The sequence below is a fragment of the Apteryx rowi genome, unplaced genomic scaffold, assembly GCF_003343035.1.
Source record: "Apteryx rowi isolate R43461 unplaced genomic scaffold, aptRow1 scaffold_302, whole genome shotgun sequence".
Lineage (NCBI taxonomy): Eukaryota > Metazoa > Chordata > Aves > Apterygiformes > Apterygidae > Apteryx > Apteryx rowi.
Window position 1 is genome coordinate 130,347 of NW_020449442.1, and position 26,257 is coordinate 156,603.

At 39.9% G+C, this 26,257-nt stretch overlaps 1 protein-coding gene across 1 annotated transcript in view; it reads left to right on the forward strand.

Moving 5' to 3' along the window:
- Window positions 1-16,107: 16,107 nt before the first annotated feature.
- RASSF3 (Ras association domain family member 3) overlaps window positions 16,108-26,257 on the forward strand; it is a 97,757-nt gene continuing 87,607 nt past the window's right edge. The window contains exon 1 of the mRNA XM_026070052.1: window positions 16,108-16,228. Within this exon, the coding sequence (XP_025925837.1) occupies window positions 16,108-16,228 (121 nt within the window). The remainder of the gene's footprint in view (window positions 16,229-26,257) is intronic.

Below are 26,257 nucleotides of genomic sequence, written 5' to 3' on the forward strand. Positions count from 1 at the left end.
CTTCGAGGCGGCGGCGCCGGAGGAGGAGGCGGCGGCGGCGGGCCCGGGGCACCGCTTCAGCGCGGCGGGAACGTGGTGCGACCTCTGCTGCCGCTTCGTCTTCTCGCAGGGCCTGCGCTGCGCTGGTGAGCGCCCGCCGGCCGCCGTGGCTCCTCGGCGCGACGGGAGGCGGCGGAGCCCCGCGGCCGTTATGTGCCGCCGGCCGCCGCGGTGCCGCCTTCCCCGGCCTCGCGCCGTGGCCCGACGGGAGGCGCTCGCTGCCCGCAGGGGTCGCGGGGTGAAGCGGGAGCCGCGCGGGGGCGGTGTGGGGATTTGGGGCGGTGGAGCGGCGGTCCCGGAGAGCGCCGGACACCCCTGCCCACGGCCTGGTGCCGCGCCTCTGCGGCAGGAGGGCCACCAGCGCGGCGGCGACCGAGCCTTACACGACGAGTTAAGTTGTTGCGGGTAGTAAGTTGTTCCCGAGCCTCCCTGTCGCTGTGAGTGGTTGTAGAATCGTATTTCTTTCCTGACCTTAAGGAGAGACTCCCCCCCCCCAAAAAAAAAAAAAAAGGAAAAAAGAAAAGTTGGTATGTAGTGGGCTGTGGGTCCGTCTGGTGCTGTTGAGTCTTGTTCTTCGTGCTGTAAAGCTGGTGGGAAGGAATAGCACGGATGTACGTAGTCCAGACAGAAATGCTCAGTTTATGTGCAACGAGAAGGTTCCAGCTCTGTGTTTAGTGGTGTTCTGGAGGGTTTTGTATGGTTTTGTAGGTTTAGTAGAAACTGTACTATCTAGTTTTTACATCCTTGTATCTTACTCAGTCTTGAGATACTAAATGTCTCAAGTATGTATCATGTACCCACCACATAGACCTGAAAGTCCAAGAAGATATTTGATTCATAGTAGACAAAGATGGCTTTTTCTTTCACTATGTAGAAAACAATTGAGTTTTCTTTTCTGTTTGTTTTAGTCATTTTTCTTTCACTGAAATATTCTAAAATTCAGTGATTTCACTCACCTGCTGGCTCCTATTCTTTATGGTAGGGAAATATAATCTAGTCCTGGTAAATAAAAATCTTCATTTGTCATCCCTCAGTTTTAAAAGCGTCTGGCCGCATTTGTGGTCATCTCAAGATGAATTTCATTGTGCTGTCCAGCAGGCATGTTCACTTCTGCGGCTGTACCTTTCTCTTTAAACATTCCTGCTCCTGGTTACTGTGCTGTCGTACCAGTGGTGGCAGGACGAGGGGAACCTTAGTGAGTTGCTGGTGTTTTTACCAATAAGCTGACTAATATTTTTCTTCAAGGCCATATACTGAAAAATCAGCAGGAGTAACCCTGTGATTTTTGTGCTAGAACTCCATTTGCTGGGACTACAGTAGCATTTACATTGCTGGGCAATTGTAGAGAAAAAGACTAATACAGAGAGGAACAGAGCTCATGACAAGGGCAGCAATTGTCTCTGTCTAGTACCTCTGCTCTTACTGCTTTTATATCGCTTGAAAACATGTACCTTGTTTTGTTTTCAGTGCTTTTATAAAATGTATTGAAGGAAAAGGATCCTCCCCCATTAAGAACTCCGAGACACATTCTTCATAGTTTCAGTTTAAAAAAAAAAGATTAAAATTACATTATTAAGGATAAACTAGTACTATCTTTAGTGGAGTGACATGTTAAGATGTGTGATTTGCTTTTGATTTACATCACTGAGCCTTTGTTTAGCAGGTGATATTTGAAACCCAAGGTAGGACAAAAAGGTCAATCTTCTTTCTTACTGTTTTGTTCTGTCTTAAGAAAATGTAATAATCTCATATTGTCCTCTGCTGGCGTACAAGTTTTCTCATACGATAGTATGCTGTTCTCACTGTTATACTTATCTTCTATAGCTCTACCTTTACAGTTTCCTAGTCTTAATGCAAATGCTTTGAATGTGAGAATAACGTAATTTTTGTTTATTGTTTCAGTTAGTGCACTGTTTGTTCTGGGAGGACATATAATATGTTTATGTGAAAGTAGACCTTAAAATCATGGTTTTGCTTTTATGATCAAATTTTCTGTGGGAAGAATTTCAAATTTCATGTTAGATTATATATCTTCCAGTAACATTTTATCAGAACAATTACAGTTCATAGCATTTTTCCTTCTCCTCCACAACAGGCTCCATTTTTATGAGCTGTAGTACTTCAAGCTACTCTCTGAAATTGCCACTTAAGTAGCACAGGAAGCATTCAGCATTTCTAACCCAGCATGAATGTAACATTTGAAAGCAGTAGAGTAATATGGAGATGAAAGGAAACAATAGCTGAGACGCACAAAGATTGCTTCAAGAAACTCAGGTTCTCCTGGTTTGCAGGCACACCAGTAAGCTGGGCTGACAAACTGATCTGGCTGAAGAATTGGCTCACACCACAAAAACAGTAGCCTTGTCAGACCAGTCCGGTAGCCTGGGGGAACAAGTAGCTGGGTGTCCTCGTGGTTTGGAGTTGCTAAATCAACACTGTGGCCAGATGTCAATCTACACCCTTAGTCACGGGCTCTTGTGCGAGTGTCTGAATACAGAGGAAAAAGATAGTCCTCACTTCAGAGAGCTAACAGACCAGAAATGTGTGAAGGATGTAACAAAAGCAGCCAACCTCTAAAATGGCCTTGCAAGCTGCAGGGGATGCATCAGTGACTACAGCTAGGCTTGTGAAGGAAAAATTACACCTGATGTTACAACTGCAAGTACCTTTCAAAGATTTGAAGCTGCTAGCTATATGTAGCAGTGCCCTTCTCTTGATGAAAAGTTCTAAAATAATTCTGTGTTTTCTAAAGGCCGTGAGTGGTAGGGACCTTCAATTTATAGGTCATCTAAAAAGCAAAATACAGCAGCATCTTCCAGATGGTCCACTGCGGATAAAGAAGGAACTGCATGGTAAATTGGCACGATGATTCTGTGTCAGGAAGATATATAGATATTCTATATATTTAAATTTCCCTGTTTGAGTAGTGACTGAAGTCAGTTCTCACTAGTTTGTTGCTCTCAAACAAAATCAGAATTAGAGGTGCTTGATTTGGTGATAAGAACCAGAAAACTAAAAGGCATGTGAAATCCTATCTGGGATAGGGAAGTAGCTAAAGGGCACATAAAAAGAGTAATATTTAAAGTATTTGGGTGAGCAGACTTGTTCCTGTTTTAGAGAAAAGAACAGCAATGTTTTTATGGGATAGGTGGTCTGCTTTGAGCATCTCTGTCCTGCCTGCTGCAGGAAAGGGGAACATAATGTAGCCAAACTTCAGTAGAGACTTTGCTTTTGTAATTTCACAGTGAGCCTGTGGTCATCTTGGGGTTTTTGTGCACTCCTTAGTGCGTATAATAAAGTAACATGATATCACTGGAGTGAATGAAGAACTATGGAGTAAAGGATCTTTTCCCTTTTTGTGAAATCTTTGTTTATAGTTCAGAAGTTTGTTGTCAGGCTGCAGCTAAAGATTGAAAAAATACTTTCATGTAACTCAGGAAAGCAAGATCAGAATGGAAAAAAGGAGTTCAAGGAGATCAATAATCTTCTGTTCAAATGCAGTGCACAAGGTGCACAATATTCAAACAGCAAAGAAACAAGTTATTTCTTGGAATAAACTGAAGGAATGCTGATATTTCTGGATCCTAGCCCAGGAAGAAAGCCAAGTGTAATGAAATACCTCTGAAAAAGATGCTTTGTAGTATGTGAGCTCTTGTTGTTGTTCTGGATTACTTTTCAAGAAAGACTTGATTGGTTTAGTGGTACAGCATGGCCATTCACCTTTTCACCTCTATTTTGAGGGGTAAAAAACTGATGATACTCTAAATATGCAGGATGTCATTGTCTGGTCTGACTTCCTTGTACAAACTAGGTTGAAGCAGAAGCAACGTGGGTTATTCTAATTTAAACTAATGCAATGATTTATAGTTAAAGAGTGGTTTTGTCTTCTATTATTCAAAATTTCTTTCAGTCTCTTATACTGTATTGATGGTTTCATGTTATGTAGTGTAGCAGCTCTTATGTTCTTGTTTAACCTTGTCATTTGTCATTTGAAAATTGAGGCATTTCTAATGATTTTAGATGAAAGTCTACCTTTATGTTGCCAGGTTTTGAATTACAGTTTCTTAACAGTTTTATTTTCCACATGGTCTGGTCAATGGACTAGGTTTACACTGGTGACAGAGGCAGTGAATGACTTATTGAATTAATTTGCCTTGAATTTTGAGACTTTTTTTTTAGATGTACTTTTTTCTTGAACCAAATAAAAATGTTACTATGCCTTTTCAGAAATTTTACCCATGCTGCGTGTTATTTTGTATGTTTACATGTAACACACATCCCTACAATCACTTTTAGGCAAGTGTAAAATTCTCTTACATGAATATAGAGAAATTATAGAAATTCATGACTTTCAGTTCAAACTTTCTGAAGATACTTAATCAGATGATATTTAGAGGTACCACGAAAAACAGGTCATTCCTTTTCACTATTAAGTAATGGGGCCAGGTTGGCAATTCACAGATACTTCTTAAAAGCATGGCATTGATGGACTGGCTGTTAAGCACTGGCTGTCACCTATATAACAACTTATGTATTGGTATAAGTATTGCAAGGACTTTGGGAATCAAACAAATATTCTCTTTTTTTTTTATTTAAGATGCCTCTATGCTAAAAGGAAAAATTAAAGTACTTCTGTCAGAATTTGGGTGGATGGAGTCTTCTTAAAGATGAGAATTAGGTCAGTGGGTATCTTTTAAGTGGTAGTCTGTAGTTATGTCCCTGAGTCTATTTCCTCCTTCCTTGTAGTGTTATTTTCTATAACTGAAGCGTACCTGTGATGTAATCTGAGTTGTGTGATCTATGCGCAGACAGACACAGCTGTCCCTGTGTAGAGCCTATTCAATTGCCAGGTGCTCTGCACAGGTGCAGAAGCCCATTAGTAGATATGATGGCAAATTCCCTCTTCCCCCCAAATCTACTATTCATGTCATCTCTGCTTCATTCAGTGAATCATCTCTTACATCTTTTTAACCATTTTTCAGAGTTCCTTTTTTTTAGCAATCTTCCCTTGGTTGTAAAGAGTATAGCACAGTTTCGGGGATTATCAGGGCCTTCTGATCTTTTTCCATCAGAAATGATTACTTTGGAACTGCAGGCTAGCCTTCGATGAGGGGCCTCATTTCATTTAAAAAAATACTCTTTTGATATTGGCTCTGAATATTCAGTAGATGACTGCTGCTTTAGTGCAGTTAAAAGACTGAGGGATTCCATTTTAATGTATGATATATATCTCCTATAAGAGGGCTTTTAATTATGTATTAAAAAAAAAAAACAGCCCTTGGGACAAATTAAGGTGTTATCTAAATGCGTTCCAGTTAGCAGCAACATTAAAGAAATTGATTCCCCCTTACAGAAATGAAGGTAAAATGCAGAGGGAGGGAGCAGACACAGAGATTAATGATTTTTTTCCTTCAAAGGGATTTTTTTCTTTGACACAAATGTGTGGAACATACATTTTAATGTTTTTTAAAAAGAGGATAGACTTCATCAGCTATCTCTGCAGTAGGAGTGTGTTCATATTTAATGACATGTAATGAGGGGATTAAGTTGCTAGAACTACAACTCAAGTAACTACTTCAATTAGGAAAACCATTCAAGTTCCAGGAGCCTCTTCAAATTTTATCTTAAGAGTGATGACTGTGGATCAGATTAGAAACAGTGGAGGTGAGAGTCCTTTTTCATTTCCCATTCCTTTTACAGAGAGATGTCTTAATGATATGCAGTTCTCAAATATTTCTTTGTTTTGTTTTAAATCCAAAATTATCAACGTTGGTTGGAATCTGTAGGGGCTGGATGGCAGAGCGCTAGCCTGGGGCTTGGATGGTGCCAGTGGAGCCCAGGTCCTGGAAAGCCCTGCTTTCCCTGCGGGGTGCAAAGGAGCCCAAGTGAACTGCTGCTCTACATAGGGCCAGTTTGCCAGAGCTCGTAGCGCTGGTGAAGCTGGAGGCTGCTGTGCCTGGTGCAGAAAGGAGGGAATGGATTTGCAAATTTAAAACAAGAAGCAGCTTTGCTGGAACTTGCTTGCTAGTTTATCTCCATCAGTTCCTCTGCTTCTCCCAGTACATTTCTGTGGTCTCCTCAGCTACAGCAGAGCTCCCATTGCTATGGTGGGCCATTTTTCCACTCATTGATGGAAAAAGTAACTCTTCCTCTTCTAGCTCTTTGGTTACTGTGGGTCCTGTTTTCTTAGCCTCCGATACTTCTCTTCTGGTTAGAGAAACACCTTCCACACCTAAGCAGAAGCCTTACTGTCGTATGTAGAGGCTTTGATTAATTCTTTATCTCTTTTGTTCTTGTCTTTACCATCTCAGGAACGGTTAATTATTAATTATGGTGTCCTTCAAAACTGGAGTGTCTCAGATGCTGACTCTGTAAGCCTACAGAGAATACAAGCAGCTGTTATTCAATTTCCGTAGTAGTGAAGAGAAAAATTAAAAAATTCACTCCATAACATTCAGGTGCTAACACTGAAAGGCTCTGAAAATGCTATGTGGTTTCCTCCTTGTCTTTCTCATATGCTTTGGAATCACTCTGCAGGGGATTCCTGCAGGGTTGTTACAAGCAGGTAGGAGTCTTCACTACCCAGGGCATGTTTCATTGGTGATATGTTGTGTTTAATTTCACGTGCAAGGTGGAAGGAGGCCAGATGCCATAAGGCTAGTTTTTGAATAAACACTCTGTTTGGGAACTGATATGGGAGTAGAAAGGAGTCTGCTAATGAAATAGTGATAAAATAGGTGTTTCTGCAGGCAGTGTTCATACCCTATGATGTTTTCAAGATGTGTAATAAAACATCAAAGCAATGATCTATTTATGAAAGCAAAGAAGATCTTAGTAATAAAAGTGTTACTATTACTCACCGGCATGGTACCTCCTGATGTTCTGCTTGTTGAGAAAGCATTGGGGAACCAAAGAAGCAGAAACTTGGCCTTGTTACTTGAAAGCCTTGCAGAACTTGCTATATCTTGAAGTCCATTTTATATAATATTACCAGGCTCAAAGTTCAACATGTGGTTAGCGTTGCTTGTTCAGGAGTTTTAGGCATTGTGGAAATTAACAATACCTGTGTTTTTAATACACTGGGCAAAAAGATAAAGCTGATGTTTTTACTGATTAATGTGTTTTTGGATGAATTAATAAAATAGTTCCTTGCTTAAATATTTTCTGAAATATTTGCACATATATATATATATACACACACGCGCACATATATATATATATATATATATATATTTGCATTATAGTAGCAATAGGAGCTCTCAGCCAGACTAAGTCCTTGGGAGACAGTGTACCTGCACAGTAGGAAGCAGTCCCCACTCTGAAGTGCTGTGAGCGAAACAGGCACGGATGAGAGCACCCAGAGGTGAAATGACTTTTTTCAAGGTTATCTAGGAGGTCACTGGCCAAGCCAGAATTAGAACTCAGTTCTTGTCCAGTGATCCTGGTCATCTATTCCTTCTGTTGCTAGGTAGCATTTACTGGAAAACTCTAGTGTGATTGGATGGATTTCTTTATCCAAACAGTTAAATGCAGGTCAGCAGTGTGCACAACAGAAAAAAAATAATGATGCTGTTTTTGGCTGGATGGCATTATGAGCTGCTAGACATGTCTGTTTTCTCTGCACTGTACTGAATACTGACAAATGCCTTTTTGATTTTGCTCAGTAGAGTACCAGAAGAGCACATTGTTTATAGTGTCTTGGGCACAGTCGCCTGATGGCGAGTATAGAAGCTTGGGAAAAAGCATAAAGGGCTACAATGAAAGGCTCTGCAATACCTGTTTTGTGCATTTTTCTCTTACACTTCAGTTCTAAATATTATCTTCTACCTAATAGGTGCCATGGCTAAAATAAATCATGGGGCATAAAAAACTTCCTTCTGCTCTCCTAGAGAGAATAAATGTACAAGGTGCACCCTTGTTAATCTCAAGTGCAAACAGCATGTAATCACTCGTACAACATTCAGAGATCTAAAGAAGGATGTCCCTACTTTATTGTACCCTAAGGAAAGATCAGGTTACTTTTGTCTTAAACAGATTAAATTAGGATGAACAAACTGATTGTTTTAGCAACATGTTTAATGCTTTTTTTGTTTCTCTGCCCTGACCTGATTTCCTTTATAAATAGTTCTGTGCAAACTCCCAATGAGAAGTCTACTAATTTTGGCACAAAGTCACCCAAAGCCCACAGGCAAGTTGATGTGTCATCCACTGAGTCAAATCCTTTGTGTCAAACTGTGTTACGAGGCAACTCAGTATCTTCTCTCTAGTTTTAGCCTTGAGTTTTATTTTTTCTGTGTTCTAAAGTATGTACAAAACTGATTTTCCTGAAGACCATTGAACCATTTTTCATGGTTTTACTGCTACTAGTATAATACCTGTTACCTAACTAAAATTAATGCCAGTCTGTTATTTCTACTGTAAACAACTTTTCTACATTTAGTTTTTTAATTAATACTCAAATTTAATTTTGATGCATGGAACTACATGCGTATAGTAAACCTGTAACACAACTACATTAAAATGACAATGTACATCACACTGTACCTACAGTAGTCTCCAAGAATTAGTCCATTACTGTCATGGTGCTCAACCATATCAGCATAGCAATGTCCTCTCTAACATATTCACTTTCATCATAGTACTATGCTAGTCCTTGCCAGCGCTGTCTGGCTCTGCACATTTCCAACACCAGGAAAAGAACATAAAATACTGCTTCAAATTTTACAGGTATTCAAAACAAAACAAGGAACAACTATACAGTACTAAACAACTGTGCAATAAATATACACATTATACTATACTAAACAGAATCAAACACAAATATTACTGAAATATGCAAGAGATATTCTTTTCCATGTAACAATATGTGAAAATATTTCACAGTAGTATAACATATTGTATAATGAAATAAGAACTTAACAGATTGGAACAAACATTTTGTGACTGTGATTTTCTTCTATAGAATCCAGGATGTGCCTGTCGCGAAAGGAGTGATGCACTTCACTCGTAAGAGGGAAGCAGCACTACGTTTATTGCAGTAAGGCAGTGACTTAACAAAGTTCAGTCATAAATAAGAACGATTTAATGAGGTTCGATTGGCAAGGTTCACTCAGTTATTTACTGCATGAAGGACAGGGTCAGATGYGTGTGCAACAGAGACCCTCCCRTTGAGTCACGAGGTTCAGACTGGACCCCCTTGCTTTCTAAACTCCTTCGGAGAGGAGCCTAGGTGTGGCTGGATCCAGTCCTAGTCTCAGACTTGGTCAACGGTTCATATCTAAAGGAGTGTGTGCGAAGGAAACCCTCCCGTTGAGTCACGAGGTTCAGACTGGACCCCCTGGCTTTCTAAACTCCTTCGGAGAGGAGCCTAGGTGTGGCTGGATCCAGTCCTAGTCTCAGACTTGGTCAATGGTTTATGTCTAAGGGATTATGTGCGCAATTAGTCAGAGATATAACTCAGCAAAGTTTCGCCAAGTTCGCAAAAGTTCAGCATGCTATTAATCACTTACCGAGGATCTGACGCGGGTAAGGAATCTCTCAACCTCGAGGAGTAACCTTGAGAGGTGTCCCTGCTCAAGGGGAGGTTCTGCAGTGCAGCCCGCTGCCATGCAGGAGAGCTCCATGGGCTCTGGGCTGCCCCCTATTTATGGGRGGGAGATGATTGACTCATAGTCAYATTTGCATRCTAGAYGGGCCTTAGTTGGCRCATGCTCAACCAGCCCCTACATACGTGCTGTTTACAGGGAGGTCAGGTTGAGGGGGAGAGAGCACATCAGTGGGGGGGAAGGAGCACACCGTCACAGTGCCTCATTGGATCTATTGTAAGACGTAAGAAGTTTTCTTCTGATCTCTCTTTTAGGAGGAGAAACCAGTTGTTCTCCAACAGATAGTCTGTAGAAGAAATAAACAGTTCACCTCAGAGGACCCTAAGACATGATTGATAGGCTGAATTTATATTAAGTATTTTATTTTGAATAAATAGCACTTGAGGGCTGAAGAAAATGAACTGAAATCCCATTGTACTTGGGGAGTGCTTCTGTGTGTTTATGACACAGTTCTGAGACTAGAACTGAAGTTTTTTAGTTCTCTGCTCTGAATTCAGTCGTTTTGGTTTCTATCCTCCATCCCTGACAGAGATGGCATACTTGAACAACCTCAGGGATTTTGATTTAGTATGTTGTGTGTGCCATAAGAACAGCAGGTAACTGCTTCTTGTCTCTACAGCTGCTCTGAGCCAACTCTAAGAAGGACTAATACTCTGCAAACCTCTGATCTGCTTTCTACCACAGCATCGCGGCTCTTTCAGCCCTGGTGAGGCCACATCTGGAGTGCTGGGTCCAGTTCTGGGCTCCCCAGTACAAGAGGGATGTGGCACTACTGGAGAGAGTCCAGCGAAGGGCTACTAAGATGATTAGGGGACTGGAGCATCTCTCTTATGAGGAAAGGCTGAGAGAGCTGGGCCTGTTTAGCCTGGAGAAGAGAAGGCTGAGAGGAGATCTTATYAAYGYRTACAAGTATSTDAAGGGAGGGTGTCAAGAGGATGGGACCAGACTCTTTTCAGTGGTGCCCTGCAACAGGACGCGAGGCAACGGGCGCAAACTGAAACACAGGCAGTTCCATCTGAACATGAGAAAAAACTTTTTCACTGTGAGGGTGACAGAGCACTGGAACAGGTTGCCCTCCGAGAGGTAGTGGAGTCTCCTTCTCTGGAGATATTCAAAACCTGCCTGGACGCGATCCTGTGCAACGTGCTCTAGGTGACCCTGCTTGAGCAGGGGGGTTGGACTAGATGATCTCCAGAGGTCCCTTCCAACCTCAGCGATTCTGTGATTCTGTGTGATTCAGAAACTGCAGGGCACAGTTCATCTCACGTATTTACACCTTTAGTGCAAGATGAGAAGAATTGTACCCAGAGACCCTGATCTTTCTCTACTGACTATAAAGGGAGCCTTGGCAACCAACTCAGCTGCAGACATCTGCATTCAATCAGAAGAATCCCAACTACACTGTTCATACAGAGAGATTTCCTTAGACCCATAAAAAGGGGCCTAGACAAACTGCTCATGCTCGTTTCCTGTTCATTTGCTTTCTCCATTTTGGATGGGATTTATCCAGATTTCATACTGGTTTCCTTAAAGTTTTAGAATTCTGTGGTGAATAGATTTGTTGCAGAAAAGATGTAGAATGAGATTTTCTAGTGATACAGATTTTGTAGTGGTTTAGTTTGATGTGCAGCGATTGTCAGGTGAGGGTTTGGTTGCATCATGTTTTTTAGGCTATTTTTTTTTCTCTTACTATAACTATCTTCTGTAGTACATTGTATAATGTTTTCAATGTTTTCCCCCCCTCTCTTTTGTCGGTTTTCTTTATTTAAGTATTACATTTATTACTTACTGGTAATAAAGCCTCAATAACAGAGGATCAAACATGTGAAATACTTTTGATCTCACAGCTAAGAAGGTATCTATACAATTCTATTTTAACTTTATTAGTTTATCTGCAGATAAACATACTTTTTAAGCTCTGGATAAGTCTAATAACAAATGTGTTTTACATTAATCTGACTACTACAGGTTTTCAATTTCCATCTTTTGAATTGAGGCAGTTTTGAAAGTTGCAGATTACCAATCACTGGTTAATTTTTAATCCTTTCTTTTTGTGTACGTGCAGCTGCTAGGAATCAAAAGGTTTTTTTAGAAAGCTCACAAATATAGCTACTTATTTGGATTAGGAATGGATGAACAGCTGAGCTGGAAATTGGAAGTATTATGTTAGTTTTGCTGAACTAAACACAAATGCAGCAGTTTTTGTTTCTGTACTCTTAGTAATTATATTGTTTTCATTATAAGCTTCCTAGCAACTGCATAGCTTTGTCACACATGGTGATGTTATAAATTATGTTTCAGTACAAAATCTGTGGTACTGTGTCTTGACAGTGTCATGCCAGTGCCAGCCGGTAGTGCTGAAGCATAGGGACTAGTCAGGCAGGACTCCTCTCTTGAACCTTGGACAGAATTGACTCTGACGTATAATTAACAGGATTGAAGGAAGGTCACAGCTTGTGTTTATTTCCAGCTAAATATGTTTCATGCATTAAATGGTGTCCAGTGCATAGATACAGTATTTTTCTGCAAAACCCACTTCTGGATTACTAAAATCTTTTAGTCCATTTCAACAGTCTCAGGGAAAGACTGAAGAGACATGGTCTGTGGAGATCTGGAAATCTCTTCCTCTTTCTCTGGAAGCTCAAACTCCATCAGCATAGAAAATATTCTTGTAAAGACTGGCCTGTGGATATCTTTCACCACTGAACTCTGCCTGTAGGTGCAGTAGGTAGCACAGTGCAACAAACCAATGTTGTGACAGATTAGAAAGAGACCACTTTGCCTTCCAAATATATTTTTGCCCCTACAAAGAAGGCAAAAAACTTGTTTTGAGCTCAGCTAATCAGGCCATTTGTTAATGCAGGCAAACAAATATTCATCAGTATGTATAGCTTTTCCTACACACAATTCTCCCTATGAATAGATGCATGGGGATCTTTGCACCTGAATCCAGACTAATTGGAGAAGTCCTGTATAAGTCAAAGCAAATGAAATCCTATGCTCATCCCGGTCATTTGCTACCTAAGAGCTGGGAGGAGTAAAAATGGTAGTAGCTCCTCACTGAGGAGAGCTGCTCTTCTTTTGCCGTTGAGCAGAAAAATGCTGCACCCATCCGCCAACTGGCAGCATTGACCAGGTCCTCGAAGACCTGTTGCTTTGGAGCCTCATTCTTCGACCTCATTCTTATGGTGTTTCAGCACTGTAGTGTTGCTCTAACAAATGCTTAACACAGAAACACTATATTAGCTATAATTAAACTATGCTAACTTAGCAAATTGCAAGAGAATTTTCTGAGTCAGACACCACTGGTTGTTTACAGTTCACTGTTTAAAAATACTTTCTATAACAGCGAGGATTTGGGGCATGTTGTTGGTGTTGTTGGTTTGGGATTTTTGATTTTTCTCACCTCCACCACTTAGCTCCATCAGTAGGTATGGGTATGGCTAGCACACAGCAGCCATTATATCATCATGTAGCTCTGTTCAGAGCTAATCCTCATAGCTTCTTATTCATGGGGCGACAGCAGCACATCTACACTGCTGGACAGATATATTCTAGGTGCACCCCTTTGAGCCTGGGGGACCTGTTAGGAACTTGCAGACCCTCTTCCCTACTTGTGTACACAGGTTTCCATGTGGAAATCGGGTTGTGGGGTGGATGCTGAGTGGACAAGGTACACGTCCCGCTCTCATTCCAGGGGGGAGCCTTGTCACACGTCTGGACCTGTAGCTGGAGAGCGCTCAGGAACCTCACCACATACGTGGAGCCTATGTGTGCCATTTCTGCCCTTCCTATGGCTTGCTGTGATCTGACCTTAGCAGCACTGCAGGGAGGCAGAGGGTCAGAGGCTGCCCGTGTAGCAGGGGGACAGCTGTCCACCTCCCTTCCCAGACACGTGGGAAGGGAGTGCAGGGAGTAACTTCCTCCCCTCCTCCAACACGCTGGTCTGACAGCAGAGAACGACCCAGGGGTTGCAGTCTGCTCCAAGAAAAAGCCTTACACAGCTTTCTTCCTTAAAGGGAGGCAGGGATCAAGAGTGTGGCTCCGATCACATTTAAGGTCCTTCTCCCTCCTCCCAGAGCATCTCTGCACTGCCTTGTCATCAGCACAGATTGAAAGGTACACATCTAGCCTTGTGTAGTACCTTCCAAATGCAGGGAATTTCTAATTTTCAGTCAATGCTTCAGTGTCACGTAAGCAGAGCTGCCTTAGGAGGGGTTATACGAGCTCTCCTTAGCCCAGCCAATTAAAGCTGGTGCAGACTGACAAGTGGTCCATTACTGTGCAGAGTACAGTGGCACATATTCTAAAGCGAAAGGCTGAGGTTAACAGGAACCACTGTAATCATCATAGTCCCCTAATCTGATGACCTGTGTAATACAAGCTGTGGAATATCATCCATTAATTCTACATTTTGTTTTAACTAGAGCCTAAAAGCTTAAAAGTGATGGAGGACTCATGAAATTATTGCAAGGTTAACCACCATTGCCATCCAGTTCAGCCTGAATTCAGGTTTGTGTTGTGCATGTTAGCTAGTTTGCTGTATAGTGTAATTGTCAGATTTATTTAACTGACATTTTTATGTATAGATTGGGTTCTCTTTGCCTTTAAGTAATATGCAACATGTTACGCTCTTGCATATGTTTTGCGCCAGCAAGGCACTGAACATTGTAAGGTGTAAACCTCCACAGGTTTATTATTCTTATCAGCAAAGTCAGTTTACCCTTTTATGGTGTTAAATTCTGGTGTGTTTTTTTGATTATTCTTTAAGCTTCATAAAATACTAGTGTAACAAAAATGCTCTATCAGCATTTTCTGTTTAGGAAAGAAAAATCTTCCTGTGCTGTTTTTATCTTGCTAAAGATAACAGCAAAGTTCTGTTGCTGAAGTTTAAAAAAGTTTATATCTGTGTGGGTTCTTCATCAAACTATAAAACCGAGTATTAACATGTATTCATTCCTAGTCTGAAATAGCAAGCATTCTTCTACGCGTCACCTTGATTTTCATTAAACTTTCTTATGTATAATTTTTAGTGATATCTTTGTTATTTGATTCAGTAATTGGTAGATGCTGTTAAATCATTCAAAACTGTGTCATTTCTTCGAAGAAGCAAGTTAGCTGTTGGGCTTTTAACTCTGATCCTTGCCTTTGCTGAACTGGGTGACAGACCTCCTACTTGTGCTAAAACTGTCACTTTGCTGCTAAATGCCTACTGGTATGATGGGGTGGAGCTAGAAGAATAGACATGTCTGGCAGTTTAAGTCCTGACTTCTGCTCTTTAATTGACACTGACTGAAGAATTGTGACGGATACAGTATAAATGGAAATGTTTATTTTGTTTTCAGAGAAATATTGACCAAAGGAAATGCAATCTATCTAGCTTGGTCCTGAGAAGTGGCAGTATGTTAAAAATGTCTGATGTATAAAATGGGGTTAAATATTTCAAATATTTTAGCGTAGAAAAATACATTGTGAATTCTAGAAGAGTTATTAACTGTGCACTGTGAACATAGCTAGTGTAACAAAGCCCTTACTTACTGTAGTTTAAAGGTTGATATAAAAGGATCTTTGTTTAATAATGTCATTAGTCTTGATTTTCAGTATTCTCTACCATCCATATTCAGCAGAAGAAAAAAATTGAATAAGCTGAAGAGAAACTTGTGACATAGTTGAGATCATACGAAGCTTGGGAAATGATTAAATTGCGCTGCTGTTAGAAAGTGAATGCTAGAATTCATGATAAATGTTGGGGGGGCATATGTTAGTTCATAGCATCTCTGGATTTACATTTAAATATATATCTTGTTTGAAGCATGTGGTCTCAGTACTAAGATGATAATAATTTCTTTGGATAACTATATATTAATGAAAGCTAGACTTGAATTGTGGCAATGAAGAATTTGACTCTTACATGTGCCTTAGAATCCATTAAAAGTAAAAGTTGCTTTTTAAAAACCCTCTTTGTCTGTAGAAATCTCTGTTAAATTTATTGCTAAGAACCTTCATAAGAAGATCTTTGAGTACCTCTCTCTCCAGGGAATATCCTGTTGATTAAAATAAAGAGCTTTTGAAAGGGGAATTATCCTTCAGGGTTTGGAATTTATTTGTTTACGGACTGGAAAAGGTAGCTAGAGATGAACAATGAGCCCTTCAAAACCTTTCTGTGGAAAATATTTCTTGTTTTAGCATTACTGAAAATACAGTACCAGGTTAAGATTCTGAAGCATTAGTCTTTCTTTAGCCAAAGCATCTATTAATATAGCTGCTTCTTGTAATAAAGGGGAGGTCTAAAGGACATTGAGTTGAGTGACTGAGAGGGAGGGGATTTAGGACTAACAGGTGGTCTTGAGACGTGCTGGCTGACTCTGAGCTAGCATACAGTGTGTGGGTGTTCATGGGCTTTCCTCTCCCATTCCAGATACGTTTCTGTTGTTCCTGACGTAGCTGTAGAGCACTTTCAGCTATGGCAATAAGAAATGACTTTAGCAAAACCATGAGAAGGATAGCACGTTTTTTTTACTGGTTTCCTAAATCATTGAGCAGCTCAAGAAGGAGGACAGTAAAACTTCTCTGGAAGTCTGCTGGTAAGTCTGCTGCTGCATTTCTTAAGATGTTTTTTCCTGCTACAAAGGGATTCAAAGGGAAAAATAATTTCTTTCCATTATGCTGGATAACTTTTCCAGTCCAGCATTGTTTGCATTTTTGCATTCTGTGAGACTCACTAAACAAAACTCTAAAAATAATTTGGAAACACAATGGAATGTTAGGGTTGCTCAGATGATGAATTCTCTTGCAGTCTTGTAATTTATTCATATTAATATTCATGCTTGTGATATTTGGTGTCCCATTTTTATAGACCTGAGATTAATACCTTGTTTCTCCCTTAAGTATGTACATAGGAGCTCTGATATGACTCGAAGACCTGCCAGAAAACTATTTGGAATTGCCTTATCTATTAGCTTAGCTAGAAGGCTGTGTGCAGAATGAATTGACTGAAGCCCTTAACTCATTGTTCAGTGAACTTGAACTCAGTGTTCGTACAGTGATGAGCAGTTTGGAGGGGCCTGGTGTTTGGCAATGATATATCGTCCTTAATTTCCATTTATCAGCTGAAATGCAGTACCACTCAACTTATCAGTTAGTAAAAGTCATTACTTCTAAAGACAATTCAGTATTTTGATCCTTGTCCAGTCCTAGTGGAGAAGCATTTGCATCTCTCTAATTAAAATTTTCATAAATATCCTTGAAGCTGAAAGACCGCCTATGCCTTTAGAAGTGTCTATTAAGATTGGGATTGAGGCATATTCCCAGGGAGCCTGGAGAAGCATGCCCTCCCCATAGCTTAAGAAGCTGAGTTCATTCTGTTATTCTTAAAAGACTACTTGTACAAGATGGTACTGCTTTTGACAAGGACTGTTTTGATGAAATGAGAAACTTGTCAGTTCTGCAAATATTACAACATTAATACCAAATCAATTTGTTAGAGGTAGGATCTGGGTCAGTTTTGCAGCTGAGCAATTTAGTGTTGTACTCCAAATAACATACTGTACTTGTGAATCTGAAACAGGAAAGACAAGTTGGACTATCTGATATCTATCATAGAAACATTGTTTTGCCACATGTCTAAATGACATTGGGACTCTTTCCTATGTGAAGGAGTCCACAGCTTTCAAACATCCAGAGGAAAATCTCAGTTCACTGAAATCCATGGCAAAACTCTCCTTGACTAAAACCATTCTTTAACCTCTGCTTTCTTTTGTGATTGAAAGTATATAACAAAATATTGGCAAACTCTAGTCTTCATAATGCATCAAATAATTCATGTGTCTCTTTTGTTGTTGATAAAACATAGATGGCTAAAAATTGTCACTAAATTTTATTGAAAGCTCCAATTGCTGACTTACTCATATGTGAAAATGTTTATATGCCAATTATCTTCTCCCTCAAAACTATGAAAGAATAACTTCATCTATGATTTGTAATAAGAAGTAATGTGAACTCTGAATCATATTATTTTAAAATAACACTTTTTGTAGATTTCATTCTCCCACCTCCCACTATACTTCAGGGGTTGAATGTTTTCTTTCTACCCTAATTTTAGTGTATATATTAGCATCTCTTCTGAATTAAAATTACAAATAGTGTTTGAAGTGCCCTGCATGTCCTTTTCCACCCATAGAATGAGATGATTATCACAAAAATTGTAGAAATGACATTTTAGCACAAGGTTGTATCTGAATAGAAAAAAAATTAATTGCAAAAATTCAGCTCAAGCTTTTTATAACTTTATGGAAGCCAGTCTTGTCAGGTGCATTTGTAATACACTGGAAGCTGCGGTCCTTACATTCCTGCCACAACAGAGCTGATGCGGTTCCTATTTGACCTAATGATTCCTGTTTGGTTTTAACACAGACAGTACGTGAAACTTTAGCTACGTTGATGTACGTGAACATTTCCGCCTTTACGTGAGTGGCCAGAATTTTGCTTGGGTGCTTTCACTTTCATTTACTCCCATTACCAAATTACTCACGTTTCCTTAACTCTGCGACGCCACACTTTTGTAACTCTATTAATCAAGTTGTCCTTCCATCCGGTTTCTGAGAGAGTTGTCTAGCATGTGAGTCTGGTGCAAGCACTGTTGACTGTCTACGTACCTGCCTACACAAAGCAATTTACCCTAGCCTCCAGGACGCTAGAGTTTTCAAGCTCTTTCTTCCTGCTGCTTTGTCTTTCCGCCGTTTTTTGCTCCTGTATTGACTCTAGCAGAATTGCTCTGATTAGGTCAGCCAGGATGAGCCAGCAGAATAACTCTGCATTGCTAGGTTTGTCCACAGTGAATAACCCAGCTAATAATTAAAGCTTTCAGTAACACCAACTGATGGTTTTTAGCCACTTATGCTGTAACAAATAAATTACTCCTTCAACAACAAACAGAAACTTTCATGATTTTGATTTGTTATGATGAGTAGAGATTACATGCTGTAATATGCTTCTCATTAGATTTTGAATATCATAGATAGTCTGCATCAACGGATGGGCACTGGGCCTCTGCACAGTACCTCAGATTTGTTGCTTGCATTCTGCTTCTGTCTCAGAAATCCTTGTCCTCTCTGTCTGACCCAACAACAAAATCTGCTGAAGCACAAAATTAGTCTTTATATATGACAGTGAATTTAGGACTGTTGTAGGTAATTGTAATCAGAAAGCTGCATTTGATAATGCCGCTTTAACAAGATCTATCAAAGCATAATTAGGTTTCTGTTCCTAAAAGTCCTTAGTTTTCCAGCCTCTGCTTGGATGGATATGTTGGGATTTTTGGCCATGAATTATTGTCTACAGCTGACATACTCATTTCTAAATAACACTGTAAATATTGAAGAAGTTAGGCACAGTTTTCTATATGGGGGCATACTTCAAAAAGCCTCTTTTAGGAGGAAAGTTCTAGGGTGGTTCTCAATAACTTTTTGGTGAAATTACTTGCTGAAGGACTAAAAAAATAGGCTTTAACAGTGGTTCAGAATATACTAAATGTAGGTGCTAATATTTTAAGAGCATTTAGTTTAGTCAAGGATATGTAACATTTTTAAAAGAGCTCAAACCTGAAGGATGTATTATTTACAGTTCTGTAGCCTTTATTTCTTTGAAATATATTTATATTTTTTCCTACAACATCTTCATAGAATTTGTGTTGACAGATCATGTGACAAGAAGTTTTATCATCATAAAGTGCATAATTAGAGAGAAGTCAGGGAGAAACATAAAGGAATTAGAAAAACTTGTCATAAGGGCCATGATAAGAGTATAGAAAACGATGATCTATTTTGTCAAAAAAGATAAAATAGATGTAACTCCTGTTTTCTGTTTCATAGCAGAAGAGGAAGGGTACATTAAATAGATGTGAGAGGTGACAAATTCAAAGCAGATTTTTTTTTTTTCATTCAGCATATAATTAAATTGTAGAACTCATTACCAGAGGATGCTGCTGAGGTCAGGAATGTAACAAGCTTTAAAGAGGGTCTGGAGGAATAAGAATATTCAATATCATGACAGTAAAGCTACAACAAAAGCTTTGAAAGAGATAAATCTTTTTGCTTCAGTGTTCAAACTAATTTTTAACAATTAGGGATTAGTCTGAGATAATTTTGTGGTTCAGATCCCACAAGTGTTGTTGTTTCTTGCAGTTTCTGAAGCACAGCACTAGCAGAGACAAGCTTATGATCTGCATTGATTTAAACCTCTATGATATTTTTCAGCCTTATACAGAAGAAAGACAGATTTTAGACCTGTTCATCAAAAAAGCATCCCATTATATCCTGTGGAAAACATGAAAAGCATAATGCTTGCAATCATTTTTTACTTTGACTAAAGAGTCCCAGTAGGAAACCCTGCTTGCTTTGAAGCTGTTATAATAAATAAATAAAGTAAATTAAGGCAATCTCTGCTGGATGATTTTGCATAGCCTTGTTTCTCACCAAATCCTACCAACTCATGAAGAGCCTTATTCTAAGCTCCCAGCTAGTGAGAGCTCTTACAGCTTGAGCTGCTGCCCTACTAGGTACATAGGAAGGTCTTTCAGAGGGCAGAAGGGGGAATTTATTGACAAAATCTTAAACTAACTGGATCTTTCATGTAGTCATAAGGTGATTATTACATTTCACTGTTGGTGGGGACTTTGCGTAACCTTTCTGCTCTAGTGTGTTACTCTCTTAGTCCTTCTCTAACATTAAAGTTAATAGATTATTTTTATGATTTTGAAGGATTTTTGGCTGGAATAGTCAAACATCCATTATAAAATTATGTTTATGTAAGAATGTATGTTTTGTAAAACCTATGGAAACAAGTGCAGAAATATAGTACTATCCCTTAATTTGGCTTTCTGCTGAAAGAATACACATAAAGTTTTAAAATTCTCTGCAAACTGATCACAGAAAAAGAAAAGTCAGCTTTTTAGCTGTCTCTCAAAAATGTGTTCAGCTGAAAAAAGAAGTCTATAACACACACAGTAATAGAGAACATAAAATAATTTTAGTGTGATACGTCAATATAAAAAAGGTTTAGTTTAAAATATTTGTGAATTAATTTCTTATTTTTACATTTGGCCAGTTAACATATTATGGCATATACTGTAAGCACATATATTCTTGCATTACCTCTTTAATTGTGTTATTCTGGAAATACTTTGGGTATGTAGAGGTAGCAGATTCTTGCCCAGCATTTGTGAGAATACATAGCTGGGAAATGAATGCACAGATAATGTCACTGTATTTTTGTGTTCTTGTTGAAACAGTTGCAAAAGTGATTGAAATTAGTGTCTGTTATGGAGGAAGGGGAAAATCTTTACAGTTACAGATCTCTCTTGTCTCTGCTCCAAAGAGGTGGTGTGGACGGTGTGGAGAGGCGACCGTCAAACTGATGGCAGTATTGTCCCATAGTTCATGCTTAATTTGCACTTGGATAGGTGTGAGCCAATTAATGCCTAAGGAGCTTGTGACTGTAAACTTGCACTGCATGGAAGAGACTGGCTTGCTGTGTGCGCAGTTCCAGTTTGTAATGGATATGGTTATTTCTTTTTTGGACTGTGTCGTAAGTATGCAGGGGTTGCTATTCCTGATGGTTTTGACAGGCTGCTTGGCTCCTGGTTCCCACGTTGGTCTGTGCTCGGTGTCAGGGCACACTTACTGCCCAGCGCCAACCTGGCCCATACCTGCTCTTGGCTGGAATGCAGGTTGGCAAGCCTGAAATTGCAGAGCTAATTTATGCTGTGCTTTTTCAAACAAAACTTCAAGGACGACTAAGATGAGGTAAGGGGGAAGGCGAGACTCTCCCAGCCAGCCCTGGGGGCCATAAAGGGGTTGTGCTCCCGTGGCTGTGCACTCTGTGCGTGTGTCTGCCGCGAGGGGCTGGGACGAGGCAGTGTGAGCTGCAGAGACCCCTCCACTGTGCAGCTTTGGGTCTCACAGTGCCCCCAGTATGCCATCCACTGCGTCCCTGTGCACGCAGGACCATGGCGTGTGACACCTCTACAGCCTGCATAGTCAGCTCTGTCTCTCCTGTGCGGATGCCTGCAGCTGTCCAGTGAGCGCCTGTACGTCCCCCGTGGTTTTAGTAAGAATGGACACCCTTGCCATCGCCCAGAGTTTGCTGAGGCCCCGGTTCTCTTCTTAGGATCAGCTGCTGGCAGAAGAAGCTCTCTGAATAGGAGCAATGCGTGATGGTGTGGTAGATAAGTCAGGCCAAGCTAGGGCTTAGAGTACTTGCAGGGTACTCAGAGGAGAGAATAAAGGAGAGAGTTTTTGCCCAACCCCAGTGATCAATGGAGTGTAGGGACATTCAGAAACTGTTTCCCTGGAGCATTTAACCTCAAACACGTGGATGAGATGGTTGCCTCTAAGGGAATATCATTTGAAGGATTAATTAGCTGTACTTGGGAGAGGGAGCAGACAGACACACTCAGAGCTTGCTCAGTGGAAACTAGATTGGATATGAATTAGTTCTGTTGAAACCTAATGTGATAGCAAACAAGGTGAAGTGACCGCAGATGGCCGTTCTGTGCCCTAAATACAGTGACCCAAGTTCATATCTCATAGGGACCTGCTGGGGTGGGTAACCGAAACTTCTGATCCAACTTTTCCTGGTTACTTTATCTGTTTTTTTCCTGAATATCTAGTTCATGGCCACTATTTATATAATGCTAGAGATGCATATAATATTTTAACAGATTGGAAGCAGGTAAGAAACAATGGCCATTTATGATCAGACCATACATACAGGTTTTCTGTCTGTGATAGGGTTGGGTGCAGTCTTTACTGTTATATTTGTTCGACTACTCAGACAGTTCAGACCTGTTGATTTGAATGTTCTTAATCATCATTGAATAACATCTGTGTCTAATATTCATTTAGGTAAACATAGATTATTAATGGAAGTATTTAAAGATCACTTGTTTTGTGTAAGCATGTTTTTCAGTTTCTGGTTTCCTTTAAAAAAATCTATATATGTGCTTTTTCTATTTCTTTTTATTTTAAGGATATATGTTATTTTTCTTGTATCATTTGCATAGAAGTGCACTTACCTAGTTCTAGAGGAAACCATTCAGGGATCTATAATGCACAAAATATATTTATTAATAAAGAGGATAGTTGCGGGATGTCAATGTTTACAGGTTTTCAGGATAGATTAAAGGTGACTGCAGAGGGTTGCAGAAGAATCTCATCATACCTAGTGACTGGACAAAGAAACAGAATTCAGTATTGATAAATACAAAATAATACATACGGGGGAGAACACTCTAACAGCACATATGGAGCAGTGGCTTCTAATTTATCTTTAACCACTTGGAAGGTTCTCTGAAGAAACTCATCTCAATGTTCAGGGTAAAAGGCAACTGAATATGTAGAAGTATTAGGAAAGAATAGAGTGAAAACTCAAAAAACTTCTTTCACTGTATAAAACTGTATTGTACCCACACTTCATATAAAGCATAGTTTTGGTAACCCCATCTTAAAGAAGATATAAAAGAATTAGAAGATACAAAAGAAGACTCTGGATGATTGAGGAGATTACTGTGCTCACACAGACCAGGGCTTTGCCATTTGGATAGGAGGCAACTGCAAAAGAACATGACAGCATAGAGAATTGAAAAAAGCATAGTTACTTGCTGTTTCTCATAGCATAAGAGCTCAGGGGCATGCCATGAAATGGTCAAACAAGAGGCTTAAAACAAACTACTCTTTCACATACACACACACATACACATAATTAAATTGTGGAACTCATTGACACAGGATGTTTTGGAGACTAGAAGTATAAATGTATTCAAGAAAGGATTAGATAAATTCATGGAGGAAAGAGCCATCAAGGGATATTAAATAAAAAGATGCAGATACAGCCTCTGGCTCATTTGTTTGTTTTAAACTGCAGATTGCCAGAGACCAGGAGGGCATAAGGGGAAATATCACTCAAAATTCACCCTTTTCTCATACATTTTCTCTAAGTATCTGCTGGTAGGCTCTACCTGAGGCAGGATACTGGCCTAGATGTACCTTTGGTCTAATCCAGTCCATCTGTTCCTGTGTTTTTCGAGTGCAATGCTGGTAAAGTCCCTTTCACTGTTATTGATTTCTGTGTAATTCTCCACCCATTAAGTAATTGTTTAGTTTTTCCCTTATTTGTGAGTCTAAATTTTTCCACGGGAGATACACTGTGTTAGTGGACACTAACAGAGTGGTATAATCTATGGTATGGTTTTCTCTATAGTGGTTATCATTCACAACTCTTACCAGTTATGTGTCTTTTGCAGATTGCATCAATGCGTCATTTTATTCCATCTCTCAGATAATTAGATGAGACTAATGTGGCATCCCACTAAATTCCATTTTCCCTGACTGCAACAGCTATAAGTGGAACAAGACTCCTTACTCTGCCTCCTTTCCTAAGGAAAATCCTGATTTGCATCCTGAGATTTATTAAGATCTTTATAAGCCTGTAATAAATGTAAGTTAGAATTCTGTTCAGGAGACCAAACTTCATCTCGCAGACCCCATGCAGACCCCCTGCAAGGATCAGGATTACGGGTGTGAATGTCTTCACCACGTGACAGCTGTCAGTATCACCAGTAACTGCTATTACAACTTGTGCCTAGTGTGGATTTGTTCTTCTGACCATTCTTTCAAGTACTTTGGAAGATTTAATTCTACTTTCTGTTTTACTACTACCACACTTCTTTCCTTTGCCAATGTCAAACAGTAGAAGCAGCAAGCTGCTCCCCACTGCTTCCTTGTGCTCCCCTGGGGACTAGCAGGAAGAGAACAGGAGGACCGGAGGATGAACAACTGTGTGTATTAAACTAAGCACCTCCCCAAGCCTTGTGCTTCAAGGTCCACAATCAGGGTGGGAATGATGACCCAGAATATCCGAAATAAAAGCTGTGGATTGGTCACTTACGAAGAGGAACATTAATAAATTAGTAGGGTGGAATTACCTGTTTTAAAGAGATAATGTAGGTAACATTATAGCCTGATACTTCTGGTAAACACAGACCAACCTTGGATGCAGCATGCAAAAGCATGCTCAGAATTGGACTACTGTCAGTGTTAGAGATGATTAATACATAATACTCTGTCACTCTTCTGAAAAAACACAAGCATTATTATGTTCAGCTTCACTTAAGCTGATGGGTTTGATTCCACTTTTTCCCCATCTCATGTTTAAATGTAGCAGACTCCAGGCTTTATTAGCAGAAAGTTGAAGTATTTAGATTTCATTTAAAGTAATCTTTCAGTTAAAGGCCTGGCTTTTGTCCTACTGGAATATAATTTTATCTCCACTAATAGGGTGAACATTGATCCTTCAGTAGAGATTCAGAATGAACTCCCAATTTTCTGCTCAGATAAACCAGACAAATCAGTTCTCTTCTGAGTTCTCAGGAGCACTTTTCTATAATCTACTCCATGAACTGAAAATGTTGCCTTTATTGTGCTATTAATTCCACTGAAAAAAAGGAATGTATTAACTCAAATCTGGTCATTAACTCACGGCTCCTTGGCAGTGCAGGTAGCTAAGCCTAAGCCATACTTTTAATTCCAATTCTTTCTTTTTGTGCAGGTTTCTTCTAAACAAAAGGAAAACCAAAGAAAATGCCAATTTTGTGAATTAACTTCATGCCAGCTGTTATAGATGTTCAGCAATAGAGGGCACTGGAGTAAATGCTTTCAAGAACCAGCTGTATTTTTTTTGGATTTGCACACAGAACAAACAGTTGACTTTTTTTTGATGTGAAAAGGTTTTTTCCCTCATTTTTTAAAGTTTTTAATGTTGAAAAGAGGCTAACAATCACTGAAGGAGAAGTCCCAAAGTACCAGCATGAGACATAGCTAAATTGTCTAAATAATTTGGACCAATTTTTGAACATCTAAATAGAAATGCTTCAGTTATTTTCCATCGCATTTTGAGTTCAGAAATGTATACAGCCATGTGTTCCTAGAACAGATGTTCGCCTAACGTAAAATCTTGTGACTTCAGTACTCTCGAAGGTGGATTTTAAATGCATTTTCTGAAATGTCCACAAAAAGAAAGCCAGATGTTGAGAACTGATATACCCAAGCTCCATTTTATTCAGGTTCTGCTCTCTTGGTGGAGAGGGTTTCAGTATGCAGGTTTTTGTAAGCTTTACATGAAAATGTAATTTAATTTAAAGATGTTCTGGACCATTTTAAAACTTTTGGTAGCATGTACAGTGCATTAAGTTTGTAGTTAGGTTCCACATGCCTGCGGGCAGATCTACCAGTGTAGCTCCCCTTTTACTACCGTCTGCCACGTCGCTGCCATGACCCTGAGCTCAGTGCAGCACCACAGCTCCTCTCCAGCTCTTTGGCCTTGCGTAGCAGATGGGGAGAGGTAGCGAGAAGCAGGCGGCCCTCCCTGGGCGCGCGTGGCACAGCGCAGGGCTCCTGCGCCCGCGCTCGGAGCAGGCTGCGCACTCCCCTGCGCCGCTCAGCCTTATTTAGAGCTGCCTCACAATTACTGCAGCCGCACACAAATCAGCATAAAAGGAAGAATTACTAATTTTATGGGAAACCAGATGGTACATAAATTACTCTAAGCTGCTTTTCAGG